Genomic DNA, 23,746 nt, shown 5'->3' with positions numbered 1-23,746 from the left:
ATTCCAAAGGTTTTTTTTTTTTAAATTGGATTATGTTGAGTTAGAAATTTACGATCTTCATTAAGCGGAGATCATCATTAATCTAGAGAAGACGTTGCGCATTTATTACACTCATTAATGACCAAACGTAATGGACGGAGCAACGGTCACAGAATGAGCTGTGAATTTTAGACAACGATTTCGTAACACACTAACCATTGAGCATAAATGCAACACATCATTGCCCATTAATAAGGCACACAACTATAAAAGAGACAGTAACAGAAGTTAAAAACACACACAAATATTTACGAAATCACTCTCTACTCATTTTCTCTCTAGAATCTTTCTCCCTTACTGACTTAAGCATCAAAGGCTGTTTGGCTGTCGCCACACCAGCGTTTTACTCTTCCGCCCAGTTCATTTTATAGGTTTCTCATCTACAGAGACGACCCCACTCGTAGCATCGTCCATCCGCTACGACAAGGAGCTCAACTGTTGATTTTTTGCATCATCAATTTGGTGTTGTATGTGGGAACGCTAATCATTCAAGCAATCTTTCCCAGTGACAAAAGAGTTCCTCGGAAGCAGAGGCCACACCTCAGCCAGATGTTGTGCAACAACAACAAATCCAAGCCCTCTTGGCCAATATAGAAGAGCTGACTTGCCAAAATGAAGAACTACGAAAGACAATGGAATCTCAAAACGCAGAACGTCGGCGAACAGGTGAAAACCAAAATGAAGAAGAATCAAACTCTCAAGCCAATAGGCGAGACAAAACTTTAGGAAAAGATTCAACCAAGGTGGAGAATGAGCTTCGTAACATGAGGAAAGAGATGAACGAACTAAAAAGTGCTATGAAGGACAAAGGCAAAGAGAATTTGGATGGGATGATTTGAATGACGGACTCACCATTCACTAATGAAGTGCTGAACGCCCCCTCCCACCAAAATTCTGTCTCCCACAGTTGGAGTCATATGACGGTTCCAAGGATCCTTTAGATCACATCGAATCATTCAAGACACTAATGCTATTACAAATGACCCCAGACAAGGTGATGTGTAGGGCATTCCCAAGAACATTAAAAGCAGCAGCCAGGGTATGGTTCAATAAGATACCCCCAGGAACTATTGCAAATTTTGAACAACTCAGCAAGGGTTTTATTCGTCATTTTATTAGGGGGTAAAGACACAAAAAGCCAACTGGCCACCTTCTCAACATTTAACAGGCAGAAGGAGAATCACTAAGACAATACGTCACCCGAGTCAACAAAGAGCTGCTGCAGGTAGATGAAGCTAAAGATCAAGTCATCTTAACAACCTTCCAAGCAGGGTTGCTGCCAGGAGATTTCTTCTTCTCAATCACTAAAAGTCCACCAAAAATAGTTGCAGAGTTGCTCCATAAAGCTCAGAAGTACATGAATGCAGAAGATGCAGTGCTCGCAAAAGAAATGAAAGGAAAAAGGAAGAGAAACGAAGGAACAAGTAGCAATCGCGATAAAAAGAAGGAGACTCAAAATGTTGGGCAGACTACAAGAAAAAAGAAGGAACTTCCAGATAAGAAACCCAAATTCACTAACTTCCCTCCTCTAATAATGCCAATTGAGCAGGTCTTTATGCAGATAAGAGACGATCCCTCCCTACAATAGCCGAAGCCAATTAGCACTCTAGTAGAAAGGAGAGACAAGAACAAATACTGTAGGTTCCACTAGGATCATAGGCATCGAACCGATGAGTGTAGGCATTTGAAAGACTAAGTGGAAACTTTAATTCGATAAGAGAAGTTACAAAAGTACGTCGGAAAGACGGAGCCCCACAAATTCCAACGGAAGGACGACCAAGATAGAACTTTGGAGGTAAGGGATAGCAAATCCCCTTTAGGAGAAATAAAGACGATCTCAGGAGGACTAATGGCAAGCAGAACGCTGAAGTCCCAGAAAAAAGCACATGGGAGAGAAATAAACAGTGTCCATTCGTGGCTCCCTCCAATGAAGATGCCAAATAATGACAAGCCTAATATTGTCTTCTCAGAGAGAGATAGTCACGGTCTCAGGCAACCCCATGACAATCTGCTAGTAATCATGCTCGGAGTAGAAGAATTCAACATCCACCGGGTGCTCATTGATAATGGAAGCTCAACAGATGTCATCTACTTACCTGCATTTCAGTAGATGAAGCTAGATAAGAAAAGGATTAGGCCTTTCACCTCACCTTCAGTAAGCTTCATAGGGGATAGAATCATCCCTAGAGGCATCGTCACTTTATCTGTGATCGTAGGAACTTACCCAACACAAGTTACCAAGGAAATTGATTTCCTCATAGTTGATTGCCCTTTAACATACAACATCATCTTGGGAAGACCTGCACTCAACATCCTAAGAGCAATGACGTCAACATATCACTTAAAGGTGAAATTTCCAACAACCCATGGAGTAAGAGAAATCAGAGGAGACCAAGTTTTGGCAAGAGAGTGCTATCAAGCTGCCCTAGCATCGGGAGAGAACCACACATGGGTGATCAATGAACTAGAACCCATTCCTGAACAGTTAGAAACACTACAAGAAGTTGAGATCGTCCCAAGAGATTCGACGAAGGTATTGAAGATCGGAACAGCACTCCCAACTTCAGAGAAAAAGAAAATGATCTCCTTCTCAAGGGCAAACCAAGATGTTTTCGCCTAGAAACACGAGGATATGCCCGGGATTGATAGGAAGATCATACAACATTGTCTCAACGTCAACCCAGAATGCAAACCAGTACAGCAGAAGCAAAGAATATTTGCACCAGATCACAATAAAGTTGTAATTGAAGAAGTAGTGAAGCTGTTAGAAGCCAACTTCATCAGGGAGGTCTTCTATCCAGGTTGGCTAGCAAACGTGGTCATGGTAAAGAAAAGTAATGACAAGTGGAGAATGTGCATCAATTTCACTGACTTAACCAAAGCCTGCCTAAAAGATAGCTTCCTCTTGCCGAGGATTGATCAATTGCTAGACTAAACTATTGGACACAAGCTCTTAAGTTTCATAGATGCATTTTCTAGATACAAACAGATTCTTATGGACGAAGATGATCAAGAGAAGACCTTGTTTGTTATCAGCCAAGGGTTGTACTGCTACAAAGTTATGCCCTTTGGACTGAAGAACACAAGAGCCACCTACCAAAGATTGGTGAACCGCATGTTCTCTCACCAGATTGGAATGAATGTGGAGGTGTACGTAGACGACATGCTGATGAAATGCAAGGATGAAGCCAACCACTTGGACAATCTCAAAGAAACCTTCAACACACTACGTAAGTACAATATGAAATTAAACCCTGCAAAGTGTGTTTTTGCTGTTGCTTCAGGAAAATTCTTAAGATTCATGGTGTCCCAATGGGGAATAGAGGCAAATCCAGACAAAGTAAAAGCAATAATCGAGGCCAAATCACCAAAAACAGTGAAGGAGGTGCAGAACTTGACAGGAAAAGTTGCAGCCCTAAACAAATTCGTCTCTAGGGCAACAAACAAGTGCATGTCATTCTTCAAGGTATTGAAAAAGCCTTTCAATGGAATGACGAATGTGGGGAAGCCCTTGCCAAGTTAAAGGAGTACTTGAAAAAACCACCTCTATTAAGCCCCTCAGTGATAGGAGAGAAGTTGTTCCTCTACTTAGCAGTATCCAATACTATAGTAAGTTCAACACTAATCAGAGAAGAAGGGAACGTTCAGAAGCCAGTTTATTATACCAACCAGGCATTCCAAGGAGCAAAGGCAAGTTATCCAAGGATGGAAAAGATAGCTTTCACATTATTGGTCGCTTCTAGAAAGCTCCGTCCTTATTTTCAAGCACACCCTATCGTCGTCATGATAGACCAACCCATAAGAAAGATGATGAATAAGATAGATGTAGCAAGACGACTCATTCAATAGGTGATTGAATTGGGCCAATTTGACATCAAATATTGGCCCCGAGCAGCAATCAAAGCCCAAGTGCTAGCAAAGTTTATTGCAGAATTCACTTACCCCTATAAGGAAGAAGACCCTCCTATGGAAACATGGACGATTCAAACAGATGGGTCTGCCTCGAAGAAAGTAGGAGGAGCAGGAGTAGTGCTTATATCTCCAAAAAAAGAAACATTGAAGTATGTAGTCAGATTGTAGTTCCCAGCAACAAATAACAAGGCAGAATGCGAAGTATTGCTAACAGGGTTAAGCCTAGCAAAGGCTTCAGGAGCAAGGAACCTTATCATCCAAACTGATTCTCAGCTAATAATTGGACAAGTGAAGGGAGATTATGAAGCCAAAGAAGAAAAGATGCAAAAGTATTTGAAGATCGTCCAACTACTCTCACAACACTTTGATAGTCTAGACTTTGTGCAAATCCCACGAGCCAAAAATGCAGAAGCTGACTTTCTAGCAAGATTAGCCTCGTTAGACGATTACAATGCGACCTCCGAACTATGTGTAGAGGTAAGGGGGTAGCCAAGTAGAGAAGGTGAACAAGTCTTGGAGATAAAAAAAACAAGACGAGTGGATGACTCCCATCATCCGTTACTTGAAAGAAGGATGGCTCCTTGAAGATATAACAGAGACAAGGAAGATACAGATCAGGGTAGCTCGCTTCATCATTATTGACAACGTTTTATACAAACGAGGGTATTCACTCTCATATCTAAGATGCGCCAGTTTAGAAGAAGTAGATTATGTGCTCCACGAGATACACGAGATAATCTGTGAAAACCACGCTGGGGCAAGATCCTTAGTAGGAAAGGTGCTCAGAGCAGGATATTACTGGCCAACCCTACAGAAATACAACATCGTCAAAGCATGCGACAAGTGTCAACGCTTCACAAATGTCCAGATGAGAATAGGAGAGACGATGACACCCATATCCTCATTATGGCCCTTTGCCTAATGAGGAATTGATATTATGGGTCCATTCCCTCTAGGGAAGAAGCGACTCAAATTTTTTATCATTGCAATCGATTACTTCACAAAATAGGTAGAAGTAAAGCCAGTGATGACGATAATAGAGGCTAAAATCACAAGCTTTGTGTGGAAAAACATCATTTGCAGGTTTGGAGTTCCACGTGTCATAATATTAGACAATGGAAAGTAGTTTGACAACCCTAAGTTTCGAAAATTTTGCCAAGACTTAGGGAGTCAGGAATCACTACTCTTCTCTAAGACACCTTCAGGCCAACGGCCAAACAGAAGTGACGGACAAAAGCTTGCTCAAAATTATCAAAACTAGGCTTGAGAGGGCAAAAGGGGCATGGCTTAAAGAACTACAAAATGTCCTTTGGGCATATAAGACGACCACAAGAGTTCCAACAGGAGAAACACCATTCAGACTGACATTTGGCATTAAGGCCGTCATACCAGTGGAAGTAGGACTGACGAGCTTCCGAGTCAAAACATATGAAGACCAGAAAAATCAATAGGAGCTTAATAGCAATCTAGCCCTAGTTGATGAAGTCAGAGAAGAAACCATTAAGCGAATGGCCAAACACGAGGAAGCAATGGCCAAACACTATAACAGAAAGGTTAAGGTAAGAAGGTTCAACACAGGAGACCTCGTCCTTAGAAAGGTATCACAAGCAACAAAGGACCCATCCCAAGGAAAACTGGGACCAGCCTGGGAAGGCCCCTATAAAGTATTCCGTCATTCCAGAGAAGGCTCCTACTACTTGAAGTCTCTAGATAGCCAAGAATTGTCTCGACCATGAAACATAGAACACTTGAAGAAATATTACCAATAAGGAATGCTTTACATTTCAAGTTGCCTACTCTTCATATCAGTATGTACGACAATTATTACTTTCGTCATTCATAAAATCAATAATTCATGAAAGCATTATCTATGTGTATTTATCAGAATCATCCATGAGTTGTTTATCACTAAAAATGTGTACAACACCTAGGAGTTATCCTTGGGAGACATCCAAAGGATCTCCGTCATTAAAATTTCAAATCAAAAGTTGTCCACACACAGCCAACGGCATCATACCCATCAACGTTGTTAATACACAATTACCAAAGTCGACTAAATCAGAGTTGTTTAAACATAGCTAATACGATCGTCATTCAAGCACAAATAAAAAAAACAAATAAATAAAAAAAGGTTAACCTAAAAGATACTCTAATACCACGACTTTAAGTCTCAAGTACAGCGCAATATCGTCATTCAAATATGACTCAATAAAAAGTTGTTCAAACACAGCTAAAAAATACTAAGTTGTTTAAACACAACTAAGATTGTCATTCAAACATGGCTCAATAAAAGCTGTTCAAACATAGCTAAAAAAATACTAAGTTGTTCAAACATAACTAAGATCGTCATTCAAACATGACTCAATATAAGCTGTTCAAACATAACTACCAAGTTGTTCAAACATGACTAAGATCGTCATTCAAACATGACTCAATAAAAGTTGTTCAAACACAGCTACCAAGTTGTTCAAACACGACTAAGATGGTCATTCAAACATGACTCAATAAAAGCTGCTCAAACACAGCTAAAAAATATTAAGTTGTTCAAACATGACTAAGATCGTCATTCAAATATGACTCAATAAAAAGTTGTTTAAACACAACTGAAAAAGACTAAATTGTTCAAACACAACTAAGATCGTCATTCAAACATTACTCAACATAAAACTGTTCAAACACAGCTAAAAAATACTAAGTTGTTCAAACACAACTAAAATCGTCATTCAAACATGACTCAATAAAAAGCTATTCAAACACAGCTAAGGTCGTCATTCAAACATGACTCAACAAAAAGCTGTTCAAACACAGCAAGAAGATATTAAGTTATTCAAACACAACAAAGGTTGTCATCCAAACATGACTCAATAGAAAGTTGTTCAAACATAGCTAAAATACTAAATTGTTCAAGCACAATCAGAAATGTCATTCAAATATGATTGTTCCAACACAACCAGAGATCAAGAGCTATTCAAACACAAGCTAAGTATAAAAAGTTGCTTCAATACATTATAATAAAAGGTTGTCTAAACACAACCAAACATAAAAAGAGTTGTTTATTGCAACTAAAAGCACGAGGTCCCTACTTCTATTTATCATTGTCAAAGAGATTGTTTAATTGCCCAAAAAAAAGGGCCCAAAGAGAAATATTGTTCTTGCCTTGCAAAAAAGGGAGAAAAGAAAAACATAAAAACTACTGCTCATCAGGGACAGGGTCTGCAGGAGTTGTAATTGCGGCCTTTTCCATTACCTCAGTAACGTTTGTGGCTTCCTTCATCACATTCTCTGCTATAACCTTGGAAGGACGATTAGCCAATAGCTCCTTCTCAGCCTCATTTATAACCAGACTAGAAAGGTCTAAGTCAGGATGATGCTTCGCCATCCACTTCCTAAAAAGGTCAAAGCCCTCCACATAGTACCCACACAACTTATCAGAATACTCAACAAAGTCCTTGAACTCCTTCACCGCCGTGGCCTCAACCTTTTCCAACTTCAACTCCAAATCACCAATCTACTTGCCCTTTAGCTTGTAGAAGTCCTTCTCCACTTGTAGGCCCTTCTCTAATACTGCCACACATTCTTTGTCATTTTTAGCTTTATCAATGAGAATGGCAACCTTGTTCCTGAGCGTCTCATTCTCAACAGATAGAGATTTGATCACAGGCTCAGACGTGGCCTCCTTCTCCAAGTCCAAGAGTTTTCCAGAAACGAACAAGGACTCCCCCAAAGCCTATGAAAAATTTTACTTAGCAGAAGTAAAGAGAAGGAAAAGAAGAAGTAAAAATAACCTACGACACATACCTGCACAAGTTTAAATGTGGGACGACATCACCTCATTGGACGACTTTGCCATCAGAGGACTTAGGTCTTCCACAGAAAGCACTTTATGAGCCTTCAAAGCCGCCGCGCCAGCATCATCCCAAAAGGTATAAAGAAAAGATCTACCACCAACTTTCTTCTTCTTCCTAACCTCCTCTCCACCAGAGGCGATCACCTTTAGTGACGAAGTAGGAGAGGCAGGGCACTTGGCAAGTGAATAGGCAGGAGGAGGAATTACCACAGAGTCTTTCTTCGAAGCATCACCCATCTTTTTCTTGGACAGAAGACCACTGACGGAGCTGCCCTTGGCCTTCTTCTCTTAGGCCTCAACTAACTTTTTCTTACTAAACCTAGTCGTCATTCATGGAAGGAAGTAGACAACATAAAAAAATAAAATAAAAAGGAAGGAAAAAGAAAAAGAAACTGAACCTCGATATTCTAAGGGAAAGGAGCGCTCACTCTTTTTCACAAATTCCTAATTTTTTCGAACCTTAGTAGACAGTTCTGGACCAAAAAGTGAAGAAATAAAGATTGAGGAGAAACGAGCTCGTCAAAATCTTTGACAGACTCCAAGTACTCCTTCACTCTTTTAGCTCGACGCTGATACCTCTTCTTCAGACGAGGACGTTGGGAAAATGTAAACAAAAACACAAGTAAGTCACCCCTCATTGTCACTCATAATAGAAGGGAAAAGCAACTGAAAGACAAGAAAGACGCACCAAACATGGGAACTCCCTAAATACAAAAAAACTTAGGGGCTTCATCTAGGTCTTCACTAGGGACGAACTCCCAACCACTTCCAAAGATAAAAAAGAAATTTGGCTTCCAATTTTAGAGAGACAATGCGTAATCGAGGATTAACCTAAAAGCCCTATCCCATGACTAAAACTCATAATAGTCGGGGTCCTTAGATTTCCTCAAAAGATAAAAATGGAGGAATTCGTCCCTCTTAATGACATCAACATCGTTGGCGAACATCCATACCACCATGCAAGAAACGAGGATCCACCAAGAGTTAGGCACTAACTGTGCCGGAGCAAGATGCAAGTAGGAAAAAAGTTCCCTAACAAAGGGATGAACAGGGAAACAAAGGCCACTAGCAAAATCGGCCTCGTAAAAACAAACCTCGTCAGCATAAAAGTGACAAGCCCTCTCTTCGTCACTCGGGATCCTAATCTTTACAAAATCAGGGAACTGAAATCTATCCTTGATTCGTTGCTCGTCCTTTCCCGTAAGGGAACACGAGATGTTCCTTGCTTTACAGGGAGTGGAAACAGAAGTGGCCTCCGAGACCATGCAATCATCAAACGAAGATAACCACGTCTGCAAGTCACTAGACCTCACCTCAGACATCTTCAACAACCTAGCTACCCCAGCAGAATGGGAAACCAGAGGAAATAGCAAAGAAAGGACAGAAGTATACAGACAGTCCTCCCCTGCAAAGAAACTAATCCTCTCGAGACACTCCCCCTCTACAAACTTGAGTAAGCAACCTAGATGAGCAAAAAAGAAAGCTACCGAAGGACAATTTATCCTAAAAGCAGAATAATCTACCAGAACCAAAAAAGAAGGAGCATGAAGAACTTACCAGGAAATGCAAGACAGAGAAAGGAAGCTCAGAGGAGAACCGAAGCCTAGAACAAAAACTGAATAAGGAAAAAATATAAAAGAAAGGAAAGAGGAGGGAAAAATGCAAAACAAGTGGCCAAAACACGTGCGGGAAAACCGAGATATGTCCGCACGACGAACACATCCTAGCCGTACACGTGGCATTCAATTACTCAAACATCAAAACCGTCATAAATGCGCAGTACATGGAATACGAAGCGTTAGACGAATTTGTTCTTATCTCGTCTAATAGACAACAATTCAAATAAGGGGGTAGTAGATGAGTCAGAAATTTATGGTCATCATTAAGCGGAGATCGTCATTAACCCAGAAAAGACGTTGCGCATTTATTACGCTCATTGATGACCAAACGTAACGGACGAAGCAACGGTCATAGAATGAGCTGTGAACTTCAGACAAAGATTTCATAACGCACTAGCTGTTGAGCATAAATGAAGCACATCATTGCCCATTAATGAGGCACACAACTATAAAAGAGAAGGTAACAGAAGTTAAACACACATACAAATACTCTACGAAATCACTCTCTACTCATTTTCTCTCTAAAATCTTTCTCCCTTACTGACTTAAGCATCGGAGGCGGTTTGGCTAACGCCACACTAGCATTTTACTCTTCCACCTAGTTCATTTTGCAAGTTTCTCATCTATAGAGACAACCCCATTCGCAGCATCGTCCATCCACTACGACGAGGAGCTCAACTGTTGATTTTTTGCATCATCAAATTATGTTCCCTTTAATCTTGCTTGACCAAGGGCTCCTAGTAATGGTTCTTTGAGTATGATGATTAAGTCATAAAAGATAAAAAATGTCTGCAACTCTTTTGCAAATTGTCATGTCAATATTTGCTAAGGAGTTTTAAACTTTAAGCCCTCTTATTGCTATTTGAGGCTTGCTTTTACACATAGTTAGATTGGCATTCCAAGTTCCTTCATTTAGTAGGATCTCCTCATTTTTTTTGAAATTGGAGCATGATTTAGAGATCAACCATTGACTTTTTTTTTCTTCTAAAAATGAATTTTATTTTTTTTCAAACCAGTGGCTTTTTTAACTTAGTAAATTTTGAATATGAGGTTTATTTGTAAATGAAATTTTTGTTCATACAATTATTTGGAATTATAAGAATGATTAATGATTTTTCATATGAATATTTGAAAAATTGTTTCATTAAGGCATTTTTAAGGTAACAGCTAACTACAAGAAACCAACTCATTTTCTAGAAACACTTTCCATCAAAACAAACGTAAAGTATAATAGTGATATGCTGATATGTGAAGTTAGTCAATATGTAGATATTCTAACTAAATTAGGTGCTCAAATGCGGTTTTTAATAACCCACCATCTATGGTGAAATTATGTTGCCATTTGATAAAGCTGAGCTCTTTATTGCTATATCAGTTTGTATATAATGTATTATTACACCCTATATACCAAAAAAAAAGAAGAAGTAATTTTAACATTCTAATTTTTTTTTAAAGGTTCCATTTTTCTTATTTGACTCTTTGAAGCCCTTGACAATAAGTATTGAAACTGGAATTATGTAAAATAAAAATAAAAATAATTAGGCCTTGGAAGTAACTAAGTATTTGCTAAGAGATTGCAATAAACTATTTTACACATCATATATCAAAATAAATATTTGGCACTTCCCACAACAAGCGAAAGAAAGGAGGCAACTAGAGAGAGAAAGTCTAGAAAATGGGAAAAACTTTTTATCTTTAAAACCAAAAGGAAAAAAAAAATAGAAATTAAAAGAATAAAAGGAAAAGAAAACCCAACTAAAAAACGAGAAGCTAAAATTGGATGCTATTAGTTCCCCCAATCGATTGTGCAACAGTTCTACTAGACAAAAAAAGATACTAGTAAAAACTTTAATTAAGGTTGCATTTGGAATTAGAATTTAAAATAATCATATTTTACTATTTAACTTATTTTTACTATTATTCAGCTTATGTTTGCTACTATTCATAAGCCCTATTGTATTTTTTGATCTATTCATGGGTTGCATTATACTATATCAACTAACTTTTATCTTTATCTACAATACTTTCAGCAAAAAAATTTTAGTTTTAACTAAATAAACTGTTCCCAAATAGACCCTAAACAGCAAACAAGAATAAGAAAACTAATAACAATTTAGTGAAAACTCCACTAGAATGTGAATTATTTGAATCTTTTGTTGCTTTGAAATGTGTGACCATGGGGCTTTTCATAGATGAAATTTTGAGTTGAAAGCTACTCCCCACTGATGTGGGACTAGCTTTGCATCAAATTTTTTATAGAAAATTCTCAAAAAAAAAAAAAAAGCTCCACAATCTCAATAGCCTACACACACAGCCTCGAGGCTAAGTACTCAAGTATGCGTTAAGGTTCCAAAGTTTTATTAATTTATTTATTTATATAATTGGATTATGTTTCCTTTCATCTTGCTTGACCATAGCCTCCTAGTTGTCAATGGGTCCTTGGGTATGATGGATTAGGTCATAAAGGATACGAAATGTTTGTAACTCTTTTGCAAATTGCCAAACATGTCAATATTTGCTAAAGAGCTTTAAACTTTAAGCCCTACTATAGCTATTTAAGGCTCAATTTACACACAGCTAGATTGGCATTCCAAGTCCCTAAATTTAGTAGGATCTCCTCTTTTTTTGTTGAAATTGGAGCGTAATTTAGTTTCTACTAGCATAATGACAATGGTGACTGTGGGCGCAAGCGCCTACAATGAGTTTGGGTTTCCTCAAATCCATGGGAAGTACGCCTTGGCCTAGAGTGGACCATGGTGGAGGGTATAAATAGAGTCGCCACCTAAATTAGGTCTAGGAACAATATATATATATATATATATATATATATATAGCGCCTTTATGGAAGGACTGATCTTTATCAAGGCATGTCTAAAGAGTTTAGGTATAGGGATGGGAAGGTGTTAGGCACCCCACCCGTAAGTCGGCCTCCACTCATTGTGTTCCAAATTCTAATCCTATCAAAGGGTTTTCTAATATTTTTTTCTAAACTCACACACACTAATTTGCATCTCACATCCAAACATGGCAAATGTCCCACACTCATCTGTAGCATAAAAACCCCACCATTCATCTAGCAAATATATATCCAAGGGCAGCAAGCACATCACAAACAATAGCATCAACAAGGCATCAACATCAAGCATATCCCAAACATCTAAGCATACCATCATGACATCAACCAAGCATATTCTTCATGTTCATCAATCATATCATGCTTATCATCCAAACAAAATTCATGTTCATGTAATTAAACATGACTTACCTCACTTACTTCATTGCACCGTAACACCTCGGCACCTATGCATCAATGCATGTTCAAGTTCTCATGAATGTTCATGTGGTTCATCAAAGCATAAACCCTAATCCCCAATTCAACAATCGAAATATGTTATTCTACTGACCCTAGACCTAAACATATAAAAACTAGACTTAACAAAACCTAAACAGGGGATTAAAAAAAAGTAAACAGGTGAAATTAAGAACCCTAAATCTGCGTTTCTAGACACAAGTATGCATGCACATACATGAAGTATGCGTATGTATGCCTCAAGGATGCGTATGCATACATAAAGCATGCGCACGTATACACGCCCAGAAACACAGTTTTAAAGCAAACAACAAACAACAATCAAACAAAACCTAGAATGCTTCTAATAAATTAATTCAACTCTTCATTCAAAACTTGGTGAGACACAACAAATCAAAATCAAGCATGCATAACATATAAATCAATTAAGAACAACAAGAACACAAGTTATAAAAATCCAAATTAAGGAAGAGCCATGAAAAGAGACTCGTCTTGCTTGTTAAACACAACTTGGTTGATTTTTAACTGCCACCTCAGTTCCTACACAACAAGATTCAATGAGATATCAAGAATATCAAAGGATTCAATAGTTCATAGGTAATCAAAACTCAAAAAAAAAAAAAAATGTTCTTGAAAGGTTTTAGAAAGAATATTTGAAAAATGTTTCTTGGAATGAGATAGATAGTTTCTACCCTAATGAGTAATAAAGAGAGGTTTTGAAGAACCAAAAATGTGCAATGGCTATGAGTATAGAAAGTTCAGAGCAAGAAAGAGTTTTAGAATAGTTTAGGTCAAAAATCAACTCTCTCTAGCTAGGGTGGAGGCATAAGGTTGTATTTATATGTTAAAGCTAGGGTTTTAAACCTCATTTAGAGGGTTTTGGACGTTCCCAAGGGTCTAGGGGCCAAGGCCCATCAAAGAGGGAGGCTTTGGACCCTAAAAATTGTTGATCTGAGGTTCTAGAAATGAGTGTCCATACGCATTCTCGGGGCATGTGTACACATACTTGATTCATGAGTACGCATGCTCCCTAAAAAACCCTAATTTTGATTGCTTAGTTGGCCCAACTTCAAATGGTTTTAACTTATTCAATATAAGTCCAAATTAGGCAAAATTTGTATTCAAATTGAAGCCCAGGATGTCTAATTTCCAAAGTATCAAAATAACATCAATTATCTTTTGTAGACATGTCAAGCTCTTCATTGGGACTGGGACTAAAGTTTATTAATTGGTTACAATAAGGTGTCTACAGTTGCCCCTCTTTGGACTATACTTGCTCTGCAAGTGTAGTTGAAAGCTCGAAAGCCTAAAGAGATGAATCATTTTGTAGGTTAAAAAACTTTAAGTCCACACACACACATAACTCATACACACAAATATACAAGTAAACAAGCAAACATGGGCCTTGGGTGCAAAATCCAATCGCTAAATTTTGCGAGTCCCTATTCTCCTTGTTTCATTATCCTGAACCTTAGGTAAAGGAAAAAACAAACAAAAGTGGCTACTATCCCAAGACAAAAAGAAAACTCATCACATCAACAACACATTATGAACACAACAAGAATGGCTACTATCCTAAGCCAAAAGAAAGCTCATATCAACAACATGTCATCAAAAGTTCACTATCTTGAAATTAGAATCAAAGGCGCATAACTAGAATGACTATAATCCTAAGCCAAAATCATGCATCACACATCATGTTATAAACACATCAACACAACATCATAAACATAAGCACACCAACACAACATCATATTATCATAAAAAAGCTTAAAAGATTCAACATCACACATCAAGGAATTTATCATTCAAGACACACGTCATTTACTTCCTAAAAAAAAATCATTATTTAAGGAAATCAACATCATTTTGAGAAATTCATCATTCAAATCCATCCATTTTTGAAAATTTTCTTCCACTTTTGAAATCTCTTTTGGATTTTTGAAACTTGAAATCTTTTCTTTTGAAATTCTCCATAGACTTTTGAAATTCTTGATTTTCTTCTTAAGTTTCAATCTCTCCTTGAATTTTTTGAATCTCTCTTTTGAACTTTGAATTTTTTTTCTTAAGTGACATCCTTCTTGAAGTTTTGAATTATTCTTTGGAACTTTGAAATTTTTTGAATCTTTTAAATTTTTCACAACAATTAGATCACATCAACACAATGGTATCATATCAGGTTTGATCCAAACACATCAAGACAGAACCAATCACAATGGGTCACATCAGGTTAGTTCCAAACACATCAGGACTGAACCAATCACAACAAGTCAAATCAGGTTAGGTCTAAATACATTAGGATAGAACTAAACACAACAGATCACGTCAGGTTAGGTCCAAACACATCAGGATTGAATCATTGACACAACATGTCACATTATTCCCCTTAATCTTCTCTTCATTTTTTTTCATCTCTCTCTCTCTCTCTTCCAGCTTATTTTCTTTCATTCTTTCTCTTCTCATCTTCATCTTCATCCTCTCTTTTTCTTTTCTCATTTTCCAATTTTTCATTTTCTTTGTGAATCCTCATCTTTGTTTTCTTTTTCTTTTTTTTCCTTTTTTTTTTTTTCAACATCTCACTTTTCTTTTCCATTTTTTTGGACTTCTAAAAAATGCATTTTCTCTTTAGAGCATTAACAAGGAAGAGTTGATTAGGCCAGGAGTTCATTGTATTCTTTTCTTTTATGGGGGCATATATTTATTCAAACAAATCATTAATTCATTTTTATTTTATGCAACTTTTGCCTTTGGATGACCATCAATTCCCTAGAATTCCAAACATCTCTAGATGAAGATCAAAGATAGTTGAAAGAGACTCTAGATCAATGAAGTTCTAAACATGACAAGAGTTTTGAGATAAATGAATATTTATGAACACAACAAGTTGAAAGAGACTCTAGACTAAAAAAGTTTCAAGCATGACAAGAGTTTTAAGACAAATGAATATTTATAAGCACAACATAATTTGAATGCAAAGAGGACCTTGAAGAAAATTTGAAGGATAAAAACAAGGGATCATGGATTTAGATGACTTTGCACACCGATGTGTATTCTCTTTGAAATAGTTTTGTATGAATCACCTACCATCTTCATTGATTAGTCCAAATATGAATTTAGAATTCAATTATCTCTAGTCAACTCGATCATTGTCCTTATTTGAGAATGTGCAATTATCTTCTCTCATCTCGTATGCTCTCCAATCATCTTCTCTTTCATGTTTGGTCGCTTTTTCCTTACCATGGTTGCTTTAGCTTGAAGCTAGTCTCATCTTCTCTTTTATGGTCATTCCTTCGTCATTCTCATTCATGGATTGCCCCTAGCTTGGAGTAAGTTCACCATTTTCCTTATGGCTCTTCTTCATTTCTCTTCGTGATGCCTTAACTTTTGCCTAGGCTGCGTTTTTAGGTTTTCAACCTAGCGGACCTTTCTTCTTTCTTTTCTTTTTTTTTTTTTTTTTGTCTTCTTTTCACAACTAAGGCTAGGCTTTCCAAAATTTGTAGGGCTAAACAATCTCGATTGATCAGAGACAGCTTTGCTTCTGGACCATAACAAGGCTTGAGATTCTATGGCTTAAGAAAGAAAGGGTATTTGAGGCTCAAATTCAATTGTATTCTCAAGGAATCCTAATTGCTAAGGATTACTACTCATCTTATGCTTGCACTGTTTTCCTCCTCTTCATCCATTTTTTCCTTGTCCCTTTTGGTTCTCACTTTCATTTCCTTTTCCTTTCTTCTTTTCTTGTATCTCCCTATTTTCTCTTCTTTTTCTTTTCTTTGTTTTTCTTTCTATTTTTCCTTTTCCCATGCCCCTTGTTGAGAAAAGGGTATCATTTCACTTATAAATCATCCTTACATCCCTTTATCATTCATCCACAAAATTTACCTCTAGTATAGGGTTGATCATTTCCAATATTAGAGTATGCCCCTAGTGTTAAGGGTAACCATTTTAAATCATCATCTCTTAATAGCATGCCCCTAATATAGGGGCTAATCCCTTGGCATGGGTATAAAGAAGGAATTCACCTAGGCTCAATGGGGTTAGCAAGTGGAAATAATCTCTCGTTGTAAAAAAGGGTAATAGAAAGATGGCCTCTCATCCTTTCAACCTTGATTGCTTAGCCTTTTCAAATCTAGATTAGTCTTTTCATCTCATCAAGTTCTTACCATTGTCATTTCATCCATGTAAAAGAACAAGTCATTCCTTCAATTGTTCTTTCTTTATCTCACCTGCATCTTTTGTTTTAAGGAAGCTCTCTCACCCTCTTTCTCACTTTCATGCTTGCTCTCTATGATTGAATGAATTAAGACAAATCTCATCTTTTTGATTCATTATTTGGATTAACCAATGTTTTAGGTTTAAGGATTCATTCATTTCAAAACTAGCAAAAAGAGATCACATGATACACGTCGTATTTGAATTACCATCTTTATTGAAAGTGCAACAATATTAATTTGAAAATTCAAAGGAACATGACTTAACAACACAACATATGAAAAGACTCAACAACACAACATTGAGAAAGACTCAAATAGACTTGACAAAATGAAGACTCGACAATTGAAAAAGACTCAACAGAATTAAAATAACTTATCCTCTAGCAAAGGTGTTCACATGGATCAAATCTCTTAGGCACATCCCTTCATTCAGTCTTGCTTTATCTCTAGAATCTTGGCTTGGCAATCACCCCACCATCAATCAAGTTTTAAATCTCATGCTTCAACCTAAAACAATTATTTTTCTTGTGTCTTAGCTTTTGGTGAAAAACACAATTCTCATTCATGTTCCAACTTCTTGGAATTGGATTTGGAAGAAGATTAGGTTCAAGCGACTTGAGGTAACCCTTCTTTGATAAGATTTTAAGAGCATCTGACAACGATATGTGAATGTCATCAAATTCTCTTCTCTCTTTGTGGTTATCAATGGCAATAACTTTTCTTCTTTCTCTTGGCTTGCCAAACACATCATTGGCTTGTGGACTATGTATTTCTTCAAGTCTTTGTAGTCGAGTGCTTATGTTCTTCATTAGCTCCTCCACACGAGTAAGGGCACGTTTGATGAACTGTAATAGACACTGTAATGTAATAGATATTTCTATGGCATAACTATTCGGTTGTTTGGTTATGTTTTTATTACAATGAATAGTTATTCTTTATGAATAGCTATTCTTCAAAATGAGGAATAAATATTCCTTATTAAAAATACTGAATATCTATTCCTTCACCTTATATAATAACTTTTTAAAAAAAATTTCCTAAAAAGCCATTAGTTGCCACATCTTCAAAAGGAAAGAAAATAAATTGTATTTTTTGTTAATTATTAACTCTATTTTGAACACCCTAAAATAGACTTATTTTAGGAAATTTGACTTAAAAATTATATAATTACACCTTCTTTTTATACTCTATTAAATTGTGGATGCATATTTAGGATTCTATTCCTAAATGATCACCAAACTAATAAATAGTAATACTTATTACATTCCAACTTAATGTATTCTTTGTAATACTTATTCCTATTCCCATGTAATAATCATTACAGTGTATCAAACGTACCCTAAGTGTCTTGATCATGACATCGATACTTTCATTCATGCTCTTCATTGCTTCTTGGTATCTTCCTTATTGAGTAGATCTTGACAAGATCAAGGATGTGCTTTGAGATTATCTTAGGTGTCCCTGAAAAGGAAGTTGATCAAATAAACATGTGCTCCCAATGTCTTTTAAATTTTTGGACAATGCTTAATCAACTTTCCTTGTTTACATCAAAATGTGGGCTACATGTATGCCCCATTCATATTCTAAGTCTTGTATCATTTCATTATCTAGGACTTAGAAATAGAATGAGCTACATCAATCTTTCAAAATTCATGTTTTCTCCTATTACTTAAAGCCCAATTACATCATTCACACATCTCACACTCTCTCCTTCCCTCATTTAGATCCAAGCCCAACTTCATTTCTTTCTTTTCCTTTTCTTTTTCTTTGCTTTTTTTTTTTTTTCCTTCTTTTTTTTCTTTGGGCTTTGAATCCAATTAGAAGTCACTTATCTCGGCCTCTCATCCTCATTTGGGCTTAAGCATAAGTTGTTTATGAATTTTGCAAGGTTAGTCCACATCTTGTGCTCTTTTAGACCTTATAAAAATGGTCTCATCAAAGAATTCAAATACAAAAATCAATGCCCCATTTATAATGCAAGCCCAACATATTTTGGAAAATTTCTTTTCTCATGAAAAACTTATTTGAACTTGCATTTTAAATAAGCCATGACACTTAGAAGTCCACATCTTTTCTTTTCTTTTCTTTTTTTTGGTTTTTTTTTTTTTTTGAATAAAAAAAAGTGACCAAGTTTTATCTCAACCCATCAAAGTCTTTTATTTATCTCATTACAAAGCCTATCTTGGATGTTCACTTTCTTCCCTCACGAGGGCCTTGCCCCTAGTTCAAGGGGCTTGGTCAATTAGTTCAAAAATATTTCATATTTAATCCTCATTGGGCTCTTAGAGGGCCTACCCATGTCTTTAGGGTTGTAGGGTTTCAAAAATTTCCCAAAGCATGGATTGGTTTACAACTTTTCAATAAAGTTCATAACATGCTCATGATCTTGGGCTCTCTTACTACTGAAAAAGAATTTTGAATTTTGATCCAAAAGCTAGGGTATGTTATGACTTTACGGCCCAATACCTTCCTCCAAAGTCTATGGTATACTCATGATCTTGGGCTCTCTTTTTTTGAAATCTTTTTTTTGAATGGACCCAGAACTTAGGGTATATCATGGCTTTGTGAATCATCTCTTATCTTCTTGTTGGATTTTTCTTTTCAAATTTTTTTTCTTTTTTTTTCCAAAAATTTTTTAATTTTTATTTGAAAATTTTTCTCTCTTTTTTTTTTCTTCTGAAAATTCCTTTCTTAAAAAAAATATTTACAAAATATTTTTTTTGAAAACTTTTCTTCTTTACAAAAGACTTTCTCCTTTTCTTGAAATTTTTTCTTTTTGAACTTTTTCTTTTAGGTTAAATCAAACAGAGATAAAAAATTAAAAAAAAAAAAAAAAAAAAAGACTTGGGCTTCTATATAAATTGGATCTAGGGTTACACTATGTGTGGCAAAGGTCTTTAATGCTAAAAGGATAGATTTATAGGTCACTCACAACTAGGTGGGCCATTGTTCCAACCTTGGGCCTAAATGGACCGTAATGGATTGGTGGCAAACCATTAATATACTCAAAGCCCATCATAGACAATGTCACGGATTGTGAGTTGGAGAGATGAACTTTGGAAAGTCTTAGCCTGAATGGAGCCTTTACTTTCCCACTCATCACCAACCATGGTAAAGGGACAAAAGAACCAAGTGAAAGTATGTGCAAAATCATATTAAAAAAATTTTTGTTAGGATTAGAAAATGAAACACATTGGAGTCAAACTTCTCTATCCCTAGAGGAATCACCACTGTGGGTATAAGTGCATACGACAAGTTTTTAAGTTTCCCCAAATCCGGGGAAAGTTCGCTTCGATCTAGGGTGAATCATGGCAGAGGGTATAAATGGAGTCACCATCTAGATTAGGTCTAGGAACCATATATATATATAACACTCTTGTGGAATGAATGATCTTTACCAAAGCATGTGTTTAAAGTTTAGGTATGGGGATGGGAAGGTGTTAGGCATCCAACCCCACCCGACCCGTAGGTCAGCCTCCACTCATTGTGTTCCAAATCCTAATCCATCAAAGGGTTCTCTAATATGTTATTCTAAACTCACACACACACTAACGTCCATCTAACATCCAAACATAGCAAATGTCCCACACTCATCCATAGCATAAAAACTCTATCATTCATCTAGCAAAATATACATCCAAGGGCAACAAGCACATCACAAAATAGTAGCATCAACATCAAGCATATCCCAAACACCGAAGCATAGCATCATGACATCAACCAAGCATATTCATCATGTTCATCAACCATATCATGCTCATTATCCAAATAAAATTTATGTTAATGTAATTATGCATTACTTATCTCACTTACCTCGTTGCACCATAACACTTCAGCATCTCTGCATTAATGCATGTTCAAGTTTTCATGCATGTTCATGTGGTTCATCAAAGCATAAACCCTAATCACCAATTCAACAATCAAAGCATGTGAAACATGTTATTCTACTGACTCTAGACCTAAACATGTGAAAACTAGACTCAACAAAACTTAAACAAGAGATTAAAACAAAATAAACAGATGAAATTAAGAAGAACCATAAATTTGCGTTTCTAGGCACGAGTATGTGTATGCATATATAAATCATGCGCACGCATACAAGCCCGAAAACATATCTTTAAAGCAAGCAACAAACAACAATTAAACGAAACCTAGCATGCTTCTAATAAATTAATTCAACTCTTCATTCAAAACATGGTGAGACACAGCAAATCAAAATCAAGCATGCATAACATATAAATCAATTACGAACAACAAGAAAACAAGTTATAAAAATCCAAATTAAGGAAAAGCCATGAGGAGAGACTTACCTTACTTGTGGAACATAACTTGGTTAATATTCAACCGGCCTCTCAGTGTCTACAAAACAAGATTCAATGAGATATCAAGGAAATCAAAGGATTCAATAGTTCATAGTTAATCATAACTCAAAATAAAAATATGTTCTTGAAAAGCTTTTTAAAGAAATTTTTGAAAAATGTTTCTTGGAACGAGATAGATAGTTTCTACCCTAATGAGTAATAGAGAGAGGTTTTGAAGAACTAAATGTGCATAGTGACTGTTAAAAGTTCAATTAGTGTATAAAACACTATGAACCTTTAGACCCCCAATTTACAAATTACCAATTCAAGTTAAATGTCAAACAATTAATGTGAAGAATATGAACATAAACTTAAAACAGAATTGATAAACAATCTAAACCAAATAAAATCACATCCACAGTAAAAATTAGATGGAAAAGATTAAGGGAAAAGAGATGCAAACACAAGGACAACACACGATGTGTTATCGAAGAGGAAACCGAAACCTTCGGCGTAAAACCTCTCTGCCGCCCTCTAAGCGGTAAACAATCCACTAAAGAATGTAGTTGGGATACATGAACAGCAGAAGACCCTCCAAACCTAATCTACCCAATGTACCTAAGCTCTCCAAGTTCCTACTCCAACGAGGTTACGCCAAACCTATTTCTTCTTTAGCTTACCGGATTCCGCTACTTGACCATAGCATCTACCAATATGAAATTGGCACCTTCTTAACTGCTTCCCAAACACCAAATGGCCTTCTCACAGATATGGGTATGGTGAGAAAAGGTTTTGGCAATGTACCTCTCAAGGATTTGACAATGGAGAGGAAGAGAGTAGAGGAATTTGAAGAGTCTCTATGTGAAGATTGTGGATGAATCAATCTTATTTTTCTCTAGGGTTTCTCTCTTAAAATTCTCTCCGGAAGCTCTCTAAATATCGTGGGTATAAGGGTCTATATATAGTAGGGTGAGAAGGAATGTGAAAAGTCAGTTTTTCCCAAACAGGGTGGTCTAGCAACTTGACCTCACGACTGGGCTGAGTCGCAAGTTCAAGCCATGAGCTAACGGCCTGGCTAGTTTGGAACTTTTGTTCTATAGCGCAACAGCTAGCATGACTCTTCAGCTCCCGTACATGCTCCACACGTGTGCCAACTTTGGTGGCTTGCCAGTCACAAGTCACCCACGAGTCCAGTCGCGAGTCTCTGCATCCTTGCACAATCTTGAGCATTTCTTCACACTCTCTCACTCATTACCCTTACATAATTCTCACCTAAATACAGGATTACTAATTGCTAAAATACAAGCAAATTTGGCACAGAATAAAGCTAACAAGATGGTTGATAAAATTCAACCTTACAGCTGTGAGTATAGAAAGTTCAGAGAAAGAGTTTAGGTCAAAAATCAACTCTCTCTAGCTAGGGTTTGAGTTTGGAGGCATAAGATTGTATTTATATGTTAAAACTAGGGTTTTCAAACTAGGGTTTTCAAACTTATTTAGAGGGTTTTGAACATTCCCAAGGGTCTAAAGGCCAAGGCCCATCAAAGAGGGAGGCTTTGAGCCCTAAAAATAGATATTCAGAGGTTCTAAAAATGAGTGTGCGTACACATGCTTAGGGCATGCGTACGCATACTTGATTCATAAGTATGCATGCTCCTTAAAAAACCATAATTTTGATTGCTTAGTTGGCCCAACTTCAAATGGTCCTAACTTACTCAATATAAGTCCAAATTAGGTAAAATTTGTATTTAAATTGAAGTCTAGGATGTCTAATTTCCAATGCAATAAACCACACTCAAAATTTATTTGTGTAGCAAAAGTTATGATCAAAACAGTGAGCAAAGGTCATTTTTCAGTATCATTTTCCAAGCGATTTGAACACTTTTAAGTTATGATTACTTCCAAACTATCAAAATAACTTTAATTACCTTTTGTTGACATGTCAAGCTCATCATTAGGACTAAGGACTAAAGTTTATTAATTGGGTACAAAATGAAGTGTCTACAATGACCCAAACAAGACTACTAATACTCATATTTTAGTATTAATGCTCTATTTTCATTTGTTTAAGTAGAAATTTTTTTTCATATGTTTATTATTTGGTTTTTCAAAAAATGCAAGTCAACACAAAATAAGCCCAAATAAAGTGGAAAAAGTTTTCCAGCACATTACATACTCAACGTATTACCACAAATAAACTACACACTTAAAAATAATAATTAAAAAAAAAAATCTTATTGGTAATTTCTCTCTCTTCACCTCATTTGTCGTTAGAGATCAACTATTGACTTTTTTCTAAAAGACCTTTTTTTTTCTCAAACTAGTGGCTTTGTTAACTTAATTATTTGCATAAAGTTTGAACTTGAGGTTTGTCTTCTCATTTGAAGCTCACAAATGACAAAAAATATGGGAAATTTTTTCCCATTTGAGGTTTATTTGTGGATGAAAGTTTTTGTTCATACAATTATTTGGAATTATCAGAATTATTAATGAATTTTTGTATG

At 36.4% G+C, this 23,746-nt stretch overlaps 1 protein-coding gene across 1 annotated transcript; it reads left to right on the top strand.

Moving 5' to 3' along the window:
- The first annotated feature begins 1,018 nt into the window (after positions 1–1,018).
- On the top strand, positions 1,019–2,149 carry LOC115964724. The gene is made up of 3 exons (XM_031083982.1): positions 1,019–1,078; positions 1,208–1,588; positions 1,763–2,149. The coding sequence occupies exons 1-3, from the start codon at positions 1,019–1,021 to the stop codon at positions 2,147–2,149; spliced, it is 828 nt and encodes a 275-aa protein (XP_030939842.1).
- The last annotated feature ends 21,597 nt before the right edge of the window (positions 2,150–23,746 follow it).

Source organism: Quercus lobata, chromosome 10 (genome assembly GCF_001633185.2).
Source record: "Quercus lobata isolate SW786 chromosome 10, ValleyOak3.0 Primary Assembly, whole genome shotgun sequence".
Classification (NCBI taxonomy): domain Eukaryota; kingdom Viridiplantae; phylum Streptophyta; class Magnoliopsida; order Fagales; family Fagaceae; genus Quercus; species Quercus lobata.
This window is presented reverse-complemented; position numbering and strand designations above follow the sequence as displayed.